General features: G+C 42.3%; 2 protein-coding genes across 2 annotated transcripts; one reads left to right on the forward strand and one right to left on the reverse strand.

The window, feature by feature from the left end:
- Positions 1-1032: 1032 nt before the first annotated feature.
- LOC143221246 (mucolipin-3-like) lies at positions 1033-3578 on the reverse strand. The gene is made up of 3 exons (XM_076446728.1): positions 3436-3578; positions 2603-2888; positions 1033-2496 (listed from the first exon to the last, which is right to left on the reverse strand). The coding sequence occupies exons 1-3, from the start codon at positions 3576-3578 to the stop codon at positions 1033-1035; spliced, it is 1893 nt and encodes a 630-aa protein (XP_076302843.1).
- Positions 3579-5390: 1812 nt separating this feature from the next.
- Positions 5391-6143, forward strand: LOC143221247 (BTB/POZ domain-containing protein KCTD16-like). Its single transcript, XM_076446729.1, has one exon. The coding sequence runs from the start codon at positions 5391-5393 to the stop codon at positions 6141-6143; it is 753 nt and encodes a 250-aa protein (XP_076302844.1).
- Positions 6144-15999: the final 9856 nt, after the last annotated feature.

A 15999-nucleotide genomic window follows, 5' to 3' on the forward strand; every position in this document is an offset into this window, starting at 1 on the left:
TGAATTTATTGATATTATTGTAGTGACAAATTTAGAGCTTGTAAGTGATTCGTATGTAAAGCTTTTAAGTATATTTTTTAGGTTATATTATTTCAATATTTTATCGTATGTTAAGCAATATTCGAAAGTATGTATTGCATTTATGTGACTGATCGAAAATATAAATAGTTTCACATGGTTCATTTCAATATAATGTAATATAACATAGAGGAAAATAAAGAAAAAATATTAAGTGTTCAAAAAATTATAATTTTATTTATTCCATATTATATTATAAATATATTTCATTATATAACACATTTTTTTTTTATTGTTTATTTCGATTAAGAAAAACATATTTCATCTTATAAATATTTGATGAGTATCAAGGTATCATATACAATACACATTGTATAAAATACAATATATAAAATTCTTATAGATATTACAAATATGTGTAAGTTACAAATTTCAACTCATACCTAATAAAATCTAGCAATGCTCTACCTTTTTTTTATTTCTTATTGCAACTCTATATTTTATCGTATTATTAGCAGAAATAACTTTTTCTTATATATACTCAGTTATATATTTAATTAATTTTACTTAACTTCTTTAAAAAACAATTATTATAAATCCATGTATATATAAAACTGTGTATTATTTGCATTATTTACTTTGGCATATTACAGTTTTGTTTATACATGTGAATGTTTCTTCATAAGAAGAGATCATATTTCTATCAACGTATGTATATACATTGCACTGAAAAAGTTTTTGGCAGAAACGATTTCTTTAGAATTATTTACGTTTCGTTTCTATATGCCAAAATGTTTTATTATGCACTAACAAAGATAAAATGAATTATTCATCCTTATTAATATTTGTATAAAATATAAAAATGGCACACAATTGCAGTGTTTAAGAAAAGAAATGCAACTTAGTCAATTTTACAAAAAATACTTCATTCATTCGACAAAATTGTCATTATAATACCGAATATCTGCCATGGAGCCATAATATTTATTTAATATATCATTGTTCTTTAGTGCACTATATACAGATTGCTCCTCCACACGTTTGTTCTGATTGTGTTGAAAATTCCGAACCCGATGTTGAAAATGACCCGTAAAAGGGCCTTTTTCGACAACAACAAAACCGATCTAAAAGCTCTGATAAATCGCTGGTTTCAGAGTCGTCTCTATAAAGGCCACTAGAAGCTTCGTCTTTACATGTCGCAATAAAAGTTTGCAAATCATTTTTAGGGAAACCATAGCGATAATAAATTTTGATCGTATCATAAGCATCCATTATCACAGAAATAAATAAACTTAAAATCACATATATAAACAATGAAATAAATGTATATAAGTATATCCTAGAATACCACCATAACATTGGTGATATAAATGATGTTGACGAAAATGTGGCAAATATGTCATCTCCGTTAATGAGAGCAAAGAGACATTCGGAAGTTGTAGCCAGTGATCTAAATTTCATATGATACGGACCTAAAATTAACCAGCCACAGAATGTGAAGCCAGCATAAATAAGAATCACACATATTAAAAATCGTGCTACCTTAGGAGCAGCTTTTTTCAGAGTTAGAATTACGACGTTGTACGTCTTAAAGAAACCAAGGTATCTTAATACACCGAACCAAACGAGTAAATTTCCCGTGCCAAGAAAAATGCTGCAAATATTCCAATGATCGCTACCAAATTGTTTCCGTTCAATTTGTTCTTTTATAGCTGAGCCAATAATAATTAAAAGATCATTAACGATAATCATGACGTACCATAAATTTAAAAATTCTAATCTTCCTTCAAAGCTTAATATCTTACCATACGTATTTTTAAAAAAATTCATGGTTTCAAATTTTAATAATTGTGCTCTGTATATAGCTCTTGAGCACAAAGCAAGAGATGTAGTACAAATAAAAATTACAAATACATTTAACAATGTTCTTAAGGTCGATTCAATACGACTATCTGTTACATAACGCGTATCACCTTTACATTCTAGCCGTTTTGGTTCAGTATCTAATGAAAGTAACATTTGACCATCGAAATCACGATTATCAAAATGGATTTTTACAATAAACTTATAGCAATCAGGTGGTGTCATAGGTCCGGCAGCCTTTAAATTGACTGTTTTTAAAGCAAACATTAAATGAGCTTTAACAAGCGCAGAAAAATTTACATTAATATTTTGTTTTGATAGTAACAGCTCTATGGTATTAAATTCACTATGAAACTGATGGGTTATATTTATGCAAGTTTCTATGATTTCTTTATCAAAGACATAACTTTCATTAAAACCAAATATTATACCTTCTTTATATTGGTACAAACATAAAACAGCTGGACTAACTGAGTTGTTTTCGGCAGTATACGAATAAGATCCAATTGCATTACTAAGATTATAATAGCCATCTAAAGCATAATCGATTGTCCTATAGAAATCATCTCGTTTATAAATTGCCAAAGGACCTGTTACAGGTGGATAGGTGGGTAACTGAAAGTAAAAATTATTAAACATACGGTATAAAGAAATTTTATATTTATTAATTAATTGATATATCATAAATATATTATATATTAATATATATATGTATAGTTACCTCTAGACTTGCATCCCATCCTCTGAGAAAAAGATGCGAAAAAGTTATTCGATTATCCCAAGTATAATTTACATGTATGTAGTTGTTATGGGCAAATAGGCATAGCTGTATTGTCACCAATAAAATTTTAATGAGCTGTACAATGAATTTATATGGAAAACGACGTTTTGCTTGCCACTTTTCAATGGGGTTCATAAAAAAAAATTTCAGTTTTCTACGCATCTTTTCTTCGTTAAACAGTGTCATATTAGAGATTGGCTCGTCTGTTACAGTTGATTGACGATGACTATAAACAAAAATATAGACTATTTTGTAATTTAATTAAGTTGTCAAAATGTTATAGTAGCACTTTTATATTCAACCAATTCAGTAGAACTGCTTTCTTTAGACTGTGGAATTAACGACTGCAATATTTTCTGCTTACACACAGAAAATGTAAAAAAATACATTCTCTACCTTATCATATTATATGCCTGATTATTCGCACAATATAGATTATTTGAAAGTAAATAGTTTTTGAAATGTTTCATAACTTGTTTTATCTGAAGGACTTTTTATCTTGTTCGTGACAGTGAGCACGAGATTAGGAAAAAATATAGATTTTAGTACCACCAACTGGATTTAGTAAACTAAAAATATTTTTGAAAAAGTACTTAAATAACGATATACCGTATTTGAGAAATGTGATGTTAAGTATAATATTCCACGAATCGTATCATCAATTAACAAAGAAAGAACAAAGAAAAATGTATCAGATAAGAAATTATGAATAAAAATAAAATGACGATTACTATTACGAATGTATCTACAAATAGTGCGATAAATTTACGAACCTTGGACTGGCTGTCTGTTCTCTAAGTAATTGATTTTCACCAGCTTGTTCATCCCCGCTGTCAATTCCATTACTCCAGGAATGATTTCTGAGTATGTTACCTCTGGATTCTTCCCTGACATTTCTTTTTCGTGATTCTGACATTTCTCGTTCGGATCGTTTTTTGGAACGAGGATGAAATTCAAACTATCGATTAAAGATGGTTTATCCGCGAAATTGTCGTCCCAGTTTCCGACGGACGATGAAAGGCCAAGATGTTCACATATGTTGATCTGCGTAGTAACACGAGCAAAATTATAACGTGACATTAATTTCTGTAGTGGGCCATATTTAACGTAATGTAAGAAAAGCGATGCTTATAACGTACTGATTTGTAATACGCAATAAAAGGCGATTGCAATGATTTCACATCGTTAACAACGGCCATCGCTGGTCATCCAATTCACGCACCCAGCTTGACTGATTGGCGCGCTACATCGGCCATTTGTGAAACCAGTTGATCAGGGAGTGGGGGCAAGTGATAGGGAGGGCGCTAATTGTTCAATGATGAAATAAGTGTTGATCGCAAATTTTCGACGTCACGTCCTTTTATACTTTTATGAGAGTGCATAACATTATCGCGTGTAAAAGTGAAATAGCATGGAAGCGGTAGAAAGCGGACAAAGAGAATACATGCAAGGTTAGTAAATGTTGACCGATCATTTCTTTCGACTGTGTCGAAAAATTTACTCCTATCTAACGAATATTTTATCTAAATCCTACATAATTAATCACAACGCAAAGATTTAACTTTACTTTCGTATCATATCTCTGCCTTTCTACCTAAATGCACACATATATATATAATAGGAAAGCAAGCATTACTCATAGCAAAGTAAAAGTACAATTGGTATTTATGTTCAATTTAGGTTGACAAGAAATTACCCAGCAGCCACTTTCCCGCGTCTTTGCTAGGACAGTTTGTAACAATGGCGGAACTTGTAAACGTCAGATACCGGGAGGACGCAATCAATTACCAAACGCCGAGGAAACAGGAGCACAATTACACGAGGAAAAGGAATCACGCGATGTTCAAAGGTAAGTGGATAACGGCAATTCGTTTTTTTTCCCTCGTTTCTCGCTCGTTCGCGAGTAAAGCGAACCGCGATATGTCGCGGAGCGAAATTCGAAGCCAACGAAGCGGGATCTCAAAGCGTGATCGGCCGATGGAATATAACGTGATCAATTACCAGAACACGAGTGGGAAAAGGGTATTTCGTTGCGAGGATAGCACGCGGATGGTCCGCGTGCAGTGATCGAATGACAAGGGGGTGGTGCGCGCGTTTCTCCATTCGCGGATCGGCGCGCGTTGTCGGTGCACCTTCTGCGCCAGCGTATCAGGCTTCGCAACACACACGAGTGGTGCGTCCTGCCGCGCGCGCCAAGTGCCTAGGAGAGGAAGCGCAGCGACGGAGCCGAGCTAAGCTCGGCTTTTCTCGACCGACCGTAGGCGCAGTCTCTCATCGTCAGTCTTTCTCGTCTTCAGCTTCGAGAGAGCACGCTTTCGGGGTCAGATCTGTCTTGGAGTGTGTCCACCTCGTCTCAACCCTCAGCTGTCCTCGGTCATTGACCCGATACATCGGCCCGTTCTCGCTGTTCACGCGATCTCTCACGGGGTGCTGTGTGCAGTGTGGTCAGGAGAAGTGTTCTTCGCGGGGGTGCAATCGGTATCGTCGCACAGGCGAGAATAAACACAGGGATTTCGTGCGCATATACGTTGTTTCCCCTTTTTCCGCTGGTCATTGTCATCTCGTTGTATATCGCATCTCCTCTCCCCCCCTCTCTCTCTCTCTCTCTCTCTCCCCCCTTCTCTCCCCTCTCCGTGCTTCATTGTTCTTCACGCATTCGCTGGCCGCTGATTCGAGTCGCAACGCGCGGCTGTACGCGAGACGAGTCTATCAGAGAAGCGTCAGAAGCATGGTGGATCAACAGCAGACGGACCAGCAACAGGAAGCCGTGCCAAGCGTGGTGGAGCTGAACGTGGGCGGTGTATTTTACACCACCGCTCTCACCACCCTCACCCGGGAAGGCGATTCTCATCTGGCCTCTTTGTTTTCGGGGAAAACGCCGGTAGAGAAAGATGCGAAAGGGAAATATTTCCTGGACCGTGACGGGGTACTGTTCCGTTACGTCCTCGATTTCCTGCGCAATCAGGCGCTGGTTCTACCGGAAGGGTTTCGAGAGAAAGAAAGATTGAAACAGGAAGCGAACTTTTACGGCTTGCCCGGCCTGGAACGTGCCATTGTGGAGAACGGCAAGTCTTCCGGTTCCTTGACCTCTTCCGGGAAAAGAGCACCCGGATATATAACAGTCGGCTATCGTGGAAGCTTCGCGTTCGGTCGCGAGGGTCTGGCGGATGTAAAGTTTCGGAAGCTGTCGAGGATCCTTGTATGCGGCCGCGTGACTCTTTGCAGGGCCGTGTTCGGGGAGACTTTAAACGAGAGCCGTGATCCGGACCACGGTACCACGAATCGTTACACCTCGAGGTTCTTCCTGAAGCATAGCTCCATCGAGCAGGCATTCGACATGCTTCAAGAGCAAGGTTTTAAACTGGCCGGTAGCTGCGGCTCCGGCACAGCTGGCGGCAATTCGGAACAACTGAAACCCGGAGTGGATTCCGAAGAGAACCGTTGGAATCATTACAACGAGTTCGTTTTCGTTCGCGAATAAATAGCATACTTCGGTCTTCCTTGGTCTGAATTAGCTAAACGTGTGGGCTGTTGAGAATAGTCGATGTCCTTTTGACGCGATCGACGAAGATCCAGTCCGAGCTTTCAAATGGAATTCTCCGATTTTTTCGTCGGCGGCGACGACACAGAGGAATTGGCTTCCTGAAGACTTTCCTTTTCGAACTGAGACCGCAACCGGTAGGGTAAAGAGTAGATGAACTTTTTCGTCGTCACGCGACCACTGTGCATGTACTATTCAAATTCATTGAGCTATAATAGAACGATAATGCCAGGAATTCCTCTTTCAAATGTTCTCCGCTCGTTTCTTCCACGAATAGGATCTGGAAAGGATGTTGACGGAAGAGGCACGTAACGTTGTCACTATTTGAATAAAGTTCGTCTGCATACGACGAGGGGATCTTTGTTGAAATTAACAGACTTGTCTGTAACACGTGTATTTCAACGCGGTGTTGAACGTCGGTCGAAGCACTTCGGGGATGAAACAAGGCCGGGTTCATCTTGCTTAATTCTGCGGTAATTGGCAGTAGTACAAAGACCAAAGAAACTTGGAAGACGACGGAGGGTATTATGACACCGGAACGTCGGGTTTTTAGAAGTTTGTTTCACGGTTTGACTAGTCGAAGAGGAGCGTGAAAATTTGATCGACTCACGGGACACAAAAGCTTTAATCGCGAGGGTCGAAGAGACACGAATGACGCTGGATAACGAAGAAAATCGATGTTTGATCGTCAAATTCGGGGAAAGTTTCAAACGAAAGTCCTTTCCGTCTTTTTCCCCCCCGTTTCTTTTTCGAGATTCAAATGTATTCACCACGCATCTACAGTTCATTCTTCGCGCTTAACCGTTCGTCCGCTGAATACTATATTATTCCAGTTTGAATCGAAAAAGTTTCGCTTCGGGAAATATGATCTAGAAGTTCGGCATTGACGATCAGAGACTCTTTGAAAATGTTCTCCGCTTTCAGTATTGTTTGAGAAGAAGAACCGGCGGGACGTCTCAAAGGGGCAGAACGAAATGCGAATTGCGTTCGACGCGTTTCTTTGCGATTTGCGCTCGATATCATATCATCGATACATACCGAAGAGGGATCTCCAGGGAGGAACTTTAACGAGACCAAGTAGCGTAAACCAATCGATAACCCGACGTGTCTGACATTGAAATTATTTTCAAAAGGGGTAAACGAAGCTGTCGAAGAATCTAAGATTCAAGGATTAACAGGGTGCAAACCCGACACTTCTCTTCCAAGATATCGCGATAATGCAACTCTCGTTCATCTCTATCGATGCACGCTATTGTCATCTCGGCGAGCTGAAAGGAAAACGGGAATGATGGATTCAAGATTCAGCTTCAAACAACGCTGGTCGACTGTTCGAGGTTGAACTTGATAATGGACAGTTTGCTTGTGTCGCACTGGACCGGGCCTCGAGTGTACGTATCGTGCAACGTAGATTATGTGTACGTACAAGCCAACGACGGTGTTAAACACATGTTTAACCGACTCGAATAACGCGTACGTTGAACGCCTCTCTTAAACGATTCTTTGTTAGACTCTTATTAGAGATAATATGCGACTGGTCTTCGTTTTCGCGTGCATAAAACTGTACGGTGTAAGTAACACAGGAACACACAAAGCTTTCGACGTTGTCGTGTCGCGTGTAGTATGTCTGGCGCATCTCTTGCAACACGTTAGGCGGAAATAGTTGCATTTCACTCGTCACGGTGGATAATATAGGTATTCTCGCGTCTTTCACCGCGTACAAGTCAAAACCGATCGAATTCCTCCTGAATTCGGCCGGAAACCGCTGGTCGTCTTAAACGGTCCGATTAATTCGCGGCGTGTAGACAAAGGGTAACGACAAAGTTTTTCTATGGGATAAGCTGTGGTTCGATTGTTTACCGGTGGGAAAACAAGCAGAATGAAACTGCCGTCGGCGACGATGCGACGGACTGACGAGATTTGAATTCTCGCACGAGTTTCCCTTGCTCCCTTGTGGAAGCAACTTCTAGTTAAAGCAGACTAGACGACGACGACCAAATTCTCGAATTTTACTTGCTACTTTATCCGGGGACGGTTATAATTAGCTTTTGGTATCTCGGTATTCCCTTGAAAATTCAAAGTTAAAAGTTCTTCCTTTTTGGACGATAAGGATATTAGAGATAGCGACGCTAGCGACTACCAAGTCGGCCAATGAAAATAATTCACGATAGATCCATCGGATCGCGGAGTTGTCAGTGTACAGATTTTTCCTCCAGATTCTTCCGGAGCCGCTTCGGCAATCTTTCAAGATGAACGACCGCGATCGTGTCAAGATTAAGTAAACGGTTCCGCTCGAGAAAATTCAAATATCCAGGCTGATCGAGGATGCGCGGAAAAAAGGAGTGAAAAGGGAAGGGAAGGAGAAGAAAAGAATTCTCTCGATCCGACTATCTCGCGTGTTTTTCTGTTTCCTATATCAAACTGAACGTACACGGTTCGAGTTGATACAGTTTCCACGCGACCGTTTTTCCCTAGCGAGACAATCTTATCGTCGACTCACGCGAACATAGATTCCTTTCTTCCGGCACACTAGTTCTTATTAGATTCCGAATAGAATTATTTACGACGTCGTGTTGCGTTTGCTCCAAATCGACCGGTCGCGACCACGGATGCGAGTATCGACGTACGTTCGTACAGACATCTCGAATGGACTTGCAAAATAGCAGGCCATAACGTTAAAGCGTAACGTAGCAGTGTGGTGTCGTGAATTCGAATATTTCCAAGTCAAATATCGTCGAGGAGAGAAAATGGAGAAGAAAATGCCGATCGACGGTGGTTGCCTGTTGATCAATCATTAACGTATTCGCAAAATAAACGCAGACACTGCGAATTCTTTATCGTCAGAACCGCCTGATTCTCGCGTAATAACATTTTTAACATTCAGTTTGCTTTCTTCGTCTTTCAAATCGTTCTTTTTCGTCGAATCGCGTATGCTAATAGCTAAGAGCAACAAAAATGCATCGATAGATATCTCGATCGGAATGGAAGTATTCACGAATGAATTTCGCAATTCGTTTTCATTTCAATGACACGTTTATGGCAATGCCAGCCGTTCGATCTCGGGCAATTTTCTTCTGCCTCGACTTTCTTCGACTTTACACGGTATTCCTGATACCACCAGTCCGGCTCTATTTATAAAATAGCACGGTGGTCGTTGGTTGAGCCATTTGGTTCAAGACGCGAGCTTTTCATCCGGAATATTGAAATTCGGCGGGAGCAAAGTCGATCTTTTGTGCTCTGACAATTGTACGGTTCACTGATAACATGGCCGACGTGTCAAAGGGCGCAGAGCCACGGACGATCGGTGCCAGGAATAGCTGGAATACGACAAGCAACCGACGATGTAAGGCACGGTTCGCTAGATCGCGAAAGCAGTTCGCCTGTCACTTTGGGCGAATGTAAAATGTCAGTTGCACACTGTATAGCCGTCGCGAACATCTATGGTGATCGATGAAACGGCACGCGTTCATCGAAGATTATTTTAAACATCACGTGGTCGGCCTTCCCAGGATCGTCCTACGAAGCCTCGAATTCGAGTATTCCGTATTATAATCCTGATAGACGAGGAACGTTCGGGTCGTAGGTACATCCAGGTGCATCGAGAGAAACGAATGTGGCATTGAATCGAGTAGAGGGAACTATGTTCGAAATTTGACATATCAATTTGTCGATCTTCCTCTGTCAGAGACTTATCATAGAGCTAGGGGCATTAAGTATAGCGATTAGATTAGAATCTAGCGAGACGGACTGAATTTTTAGCGCGTGAAGTTTCCGAAAATACTCGATCTTTTGCGATCATACGTTACGACTGTTTCGATTGTTTATCCGTCGCGGCACTGTTTTTCTAGTAGAGATTTCTAGACGATTTATCTATGTTTCGATCTTTGAACGTGGAATCGAAAAGAGATACGAGATGGAACCTCCGGACGGGTCTGTAGTCGGATACTTGGCAGAGAATTTCACGAATCACGAACGCAATTGGCCACATTCCTAATCCCGGTGTACCTGGCGTGTGGTGTCCACGTAGGCTCGAAGGGATCCTCGATTCCCGGAGTATCTCGATGGAGTATCGGCTACTTTGGATATCTCCTTGGGATATCTGACAACGCTTCGTGACTCGACGCGATGAACGATCGAGGATATCGAATCGACGAGAGTGCCCTCGTGATAGGTGGGCCCTAATTCGTAGATTAGAAGCGGAGTGCCGCGGTTCCGTTTGCCGTGAAAGGAAATGAGTGCCGAACGAGCAAATCTGGGAAACCGATCGAACGTATAACTGGTTTAACAGGCTACGCGGCAGCCACGATTCCTGCCGCGTGCTCGTTCGAACGTCTCATCGGGAATCTCTTTTCCTTCTGATCGCAATGGATTCAGCGAATAGAGAAAGATAAGTCGAGTGCACTTTTGACGAACAAACGCGTTAAAACGCGAACGCTCGGGTCGGGCAGGCGGCCAGAATTTTATTCGAGCCCTCCGAGTGTGGCGAAGTAAATCACATCATTCGCGGATTCTCTTTGGAAGGAATCTCGCCGATCAAACTTCTTCTTTAGATGATATTTCGAGTCGGGGATCTCTGGTCGTTACATCGCGTCACGCGGTTCCTTCGACCCCTCGGATGGTTGTAACGCGTTAGATTTATGGCTTGTGAAATAAAAACGGCGATTCCGTGGTGCTTGGAGGGTCAAGGGTCTCGAAATTGAAAAACGCCCTCGTACGTTTCCATCCAGCCACTCATTGATCTTCTCATTCCATCCCGTCGACGTGTTTACGCGCAGTAGTATCGAGAATTAAAAAGCCGTACACGGTTTCGGATTTAACGGCACAGAAGGCTGAAGTTCGTGCTTCCCACTTATTTCCGCCTACGTGTTTGCCGACGCGAGAGTTCACTTTCGCTCGCGTTTGTTCGTCGAACACACGTACACGCGGCTTTTTAAAGGTGTTAGGTAGCGTGTAAGACGATGCTACACTGTGGCGATACCGAATCATTGTACATGTATATACATAAATCGAGAGAGGAAAAATAAAGGGATGATACGACGAGCGAGTGGAATTACTTTTCCTCGGGATTTGTCTCCCCTCTCATTTGTTTTCCCTTTTTTGTTTTCCGAGGATTGAATGTAAGCCCCGGATTGTGAAATAGGGTGGATGATAACACTGGAGTACTTGTATTACTTCCGTATATACCGCGAAGCAATTTGGAAGCGGACGATGAGGACCCTTTCCCATCATTTCCTTCGATATTCTTTTATTTCCGTGACATTTCTTTTTTTTTTAACTTGAAAATTTCATTATATTTTTCATCCGTAATCCACGTGTATTATCGAAATAATATTCCGTTAAATTTCAATCGAAATTTAGTTACGAGAGAAACACGATAGTCAGTCTGTTTTGCATAAATATATTTCGTTTAGCAGAATCTGCATATTAAAAGGTGTAGAAGTAATCGTTTTCTCGATCAAATGGGATTCCGTCCGGGCTGCGATTGATTGAATTCTTCGTTGCAATAACATTGCTCTCGGCGTGCATATTTACAGAAACGAAGAACACAGAGCCACGTTTTAATTTCGTAGTCACGCTTTCTGAATTGTCATGGAAGCACGGAACGAGCATTCCGATTAATTTAATTAAACAACGATCGAGTTAATGCCAAACCGATATGTTCCACGATCGTAACGAGGACAATTCCAATACAAGGAAACGTTGAAATTAATCTCTAAAAGGGTCCAGTCTCCGTGCAGAAGCTTCTATTATAATTGCAAATTCTTGAATCCCGGAACCGACAGGAGTCCCAGGCATTTCTCAGAACTTTCTCCATATTATCCACCTCCGCCGTTATCCTAATCTTTCGTTATTAGCCTGTACATTAAGTTACTAATTCCTAAACTTTCCCTTGACTAATCGTCCACTCGTGCGGCGAACTTTTTCCAAAAAAATTTTCGCGCGGTACTAATTACTTGCTCTTCGCTGCATCGAATGCCGCGTATTCAAATTTAATTAGGATAGTTCGCAACGTTCGCGGTTCACAGGTGTTAAACTGTAGAGTTTGCGTCTGCTTCCATGTTAGGACCATACACCAACGCCATTCATGGTATTAATGAGCAAATGAAGCAGGTCGTTTTTTGCCGTGCCACGGGAAGCCACGTTTCGTTCATTCCCTCTCCGCATTCGTTTCCTTCCACGATCCTAATTAATCATGGGAATATTTCGTAATACACGGTTTTATTAATTTTATCATATTATAGTTTTATGAAACACACGATTGATAACTCTGCGCGAAAATGATCAATTCGACGTAATTTTCGTCTGGCTGAAATCATCGTGAAATCGCTTATCGAAACTGAACGAAACGAAATCGAAATGGAGGATAAAAATTCGAAGGAAAAATAAGTAAGAGAAGAAAAATGATTCTTCGGCGAAATCGATTAGTTTTTCATCGACTGATACTTTCTGCGAACAGGCACCCCCGAGGGTGGCAATTTGTCTTGGAAGCAACGGACACTACGGTGTGGTATAACAGTGACACGTATCTTTGCGCTATGGAAGGGGTTAGCAAGGTAAAATACTTGCTCGTGGCTAGGGCAAGTTCGTCGTGAAAGAGGAGATTGCACGTTAACGAACGTCACCTGAAAGTGTCGGATGTAAACTCGATTGGCCGTGTGAATGAAACGCGGCAGCCACGGATAGACTTTCTGAAACCGTTGCTTCGAAGTACGAGAAAAGCAATCTGTTGCTTAGTTTCCATTCACGACTCGCGTCAGCGGTAGAGGGATAAATATCATCGACATAAATGACACGAGATCCTTTACAACGATCATTAACATCGTATTGTGCACGCACGCACAACCGGATCGGCATATTTCCGTTTTATAATTGAGCTGTTGACACTCGAGATCGCAACCGGTTTGCGTTAAACAATAGCGAGTCGGCCATTGCGCGCGCGTTAAACCGGTTAATAAGGCCGCGTTGTTCTTTGCGGATGCTTCGACCAATTGTTTTCCCAGTTTAGCAGTTTGTCTGCCCGGTGTCTGTTTACGCGTAATCGGATGAAATCCTTTGACGAGCGAAATAATGAATGTTACGCGCGAACAATTAACCAAATTGCACGGAACATCGGCTCTGTGGAAATTCGGATCGCGCGAATTAATTCGCGGAAATAGTCGAAAGGGTTGCTCGTGTGCACGGTTCCCTGGAATTCGTGCGGATTAATTTAGAGCGGAGGAAGGAAAATATTTGGGCGGTGGATATTCGATATACCCGCGAGGAATTTTATACGGAGAGCGGATAGGCCTGCGATCCCGGGCTACCACGGATCCATAAAATTTATAGGTGCAATATTTTCCATGTCTAGGGCAAACAAGATTTTATACCGATATAACGCGCAGCCGAAATTACCAATTTGATGAAAAGCGGCGTTACCGTGCATCATCTGGCTACTGTGCATAAATTGCTATAAAAAAAGAATCAGGGTTGGCCGCAGGCGGCCGAACGACACGATCTGCTAAAGGTCGCGTAAATGTTATATTTGTCGCATAACGCGATCGGACAATATTTTATTAAGCATCGATTAAGCCGATATTTTATCAACATCGATCCGCGTCGAGGGCGCAAAGGGGATGGTTTACCCTCGCAGCTACTACGCAAATCGTCGGATGCTCGACCTCGGGTGGAAGTGAAATATTCGAAATTCCATCTCTGCGGCCATCCCTCCCGATTCATTACCTCGAATTTCCTCGGTCGACACGATATTATCCCCTTGGCATCTCCAATGCCATCCTACGCCGTTTCTCCAGCTGTGCATCGATCGAATTGGATAATTATAACGGCGTGGTTACCGGCTCTGCGGTTTGAACGACGATTACGCGAGTGAGAATTTCCATGTCGTGGATACAGCTGTACACCAAATAGCCGTGGTCTCGTGTAATCACATCGATGGCCATCGTCCTTCAAGCAAGCACACGTGCGTGAGGCAACTCCGACGCGTCTGAATCAACCGATCGATTCCATCGTGTGTTAATTGCTGCCTCGTAACACGTGGAGTGTCCGATCGCGACCAGTTTCGTTCATTCATAAGTGCCAGTCACCGGGGTACAGTTTCCATTTGTTCGCCAACTTTCTTTGTTTCACTCGATTAAAGAGATACGAGGCTTTGTCCACACGCGAGGGGTTGATCGTGTTGCGCTTTGCGTTTAATATCGATTCCTGTGTGTGCCGAAGGTAGGGTTAAACGTTAATCGGCATTCGTTTTACAAATGAAACAAATCGGTATCGTCGTTGTCGAAGGGAGAACGACAGTAGCGAAAGAATAGTTTGGATTTAATTAGAATTTAACGTGTCCAGTGCGGGACTAGAATTACTCGAAAATCATGAACTCCGCGAGTCGGTATTCTTGAATGACATCGTAGACGAATCGATGGTTGAACTGCAAATGGTAGGTGTTAAATTGCTTTTATAATAATTACGCTCAGTCCGTACTAGCGAAGAACTTCGTTAACGAGCGCTGAGTTACCTCGCGGCAGTCGGGTTAGGTTCTCTTTATCGTCTTTTTATCTCTTGTTTTTTTCATCCCGGGCAGAAATCGCCTCTGGTTTTAACGTCGTTTGACAGGTAAAAACCGGACAAAGGTGTTCGTTTGGAAACGAGGAGGCCGTAGGGAACGGAGCGTGCACGAATCTAGAGAAAAGAACGGTGAACAGTGGTTGACGCGTATTGTCGCAGAGGTAATTGTGTTTCGGTTTGCTGGATCCGTCTGGTTCGATGGTTCGAATCAGACTGAATGTTCGTTCAGTTTGATCAATAAAAGTAGCGCGCAGGCGTCCTCGCCGGCTGGTACGTGAAAGCCTGCGAGTCCTTGCCCCTGTATCTGTGTCTGATCAGGAACGGATAGATGATAAAGAAGAGGGTGGATCGCGAGGGATGATGTACAGCGGTGATAGTCGAAGCAGAAGGGAAGAAGAGGACCGTGTGAATCTATCGTGAGGTCTTTCGGTGAGGTCGTGTAAGGGAAGGTTCCTCGATACCACGTGATCAATGCCTATGGCCCTTTTGTCTTCTGGTCTCCTTATTTCTTCGACCCTCCCTCGTCGCTCTTCCCCTTTTTTTGATCTCCTTTTTTTCTAGGCGAGTTTATCATTCTCCCCAGCCGCACGAAAGAAGCGGCTCGCTTCGTCGCGTTGAAGACATTTCGTTTTCACGCCAACTCTTTTTACATCGCCGTCTTTCTGTTTACATTCGCGCAATTAACGACGCCACGGTTTTACAGTCGACAATATCGTGCAGGGTTTTCATTCATTTCCGTAATGGGAATTTAATTTTCTCGTTTCCTCGTTTTCTCGTTACGCGAGAAACGAACCGCCGCGGTTTTTGTTTCCCATAGGGGAGGAGATCGTTGAACGATCGCCAGACATTTTCATTCCTTTTAACGACGTGCACGGTTTTCTCTTTATTGCCCGACGTCAAAGTCCGCGAGAGTTCGAGCGGAAAATATTCGTTGGTACTACGGCAGCCTGGTGTCCCGCTGCAGGCGAATTTATCACCGAAAACCCTTCCTTTCATTTGTTTTCGCTGCGTGTAAGTCGATCGTCTTCCCTTTGTCCCGTCCCTTTCATCTTTTTGTCACGAATGCTAATAAAATTGCTCGTCGTAGCGCGCGCGCGTCGAAATTCGTAACGAAATCTACTTGCCCGTGGAAGTCTCGACTGTTCCACGGCATACTTGATAAATTCCGTCTCGCTGTAACGGTATTTAGAACGTCAAATCGTGCTGCAGAATTGCAATTTTGCCTGTCGTCAGTCGCCCAGGC

The sequence above is a fragment of the Lasioglossum baleicum genome, unplaced genomic scaffold (assembly GCF_051020765.1).
Source record: "Lasioglossum baleicum unplaced genomic scaffold, iyLasBale1 scaffold2115, whole genome shotgun sequence".
NCBI lineage: Eukaryota > Metazoa > Arthropoda > Insecta > Hymenoptera > Halictidae > Lasioglossum > Lasioglossum baleicum.

Coding starts and splice junctions, on each gene's coding strand:
- LOC143221246 (XM_076446728.1), bottom strand. CDS start 3,578: ATGTCAGAATCACGAAAAAGAAATGTCAGGGAAGAATCCAGAGGTAAC. Junction 2,889..3,435: donor GAACAGACAGCCAGTCCAAG/GTTCGTAAATTT, acceptor TTTTGTTTATAG/TCATCGTCAATCAACTGTAA. Junction 2,497..2,602: donor GATGGGATGCAAGTCTAGAG/GTAACTATACAT, acceptor TTTTACTTTCAG/TTACCCACCTATCCACCTGT.
- LOC143221247 (XM_076446729.1), top strand. CDS start 5,391: ATGGTGGATCAACAGCAGACGGACCAGCAACAGGAAGCCGTGCCAAGC.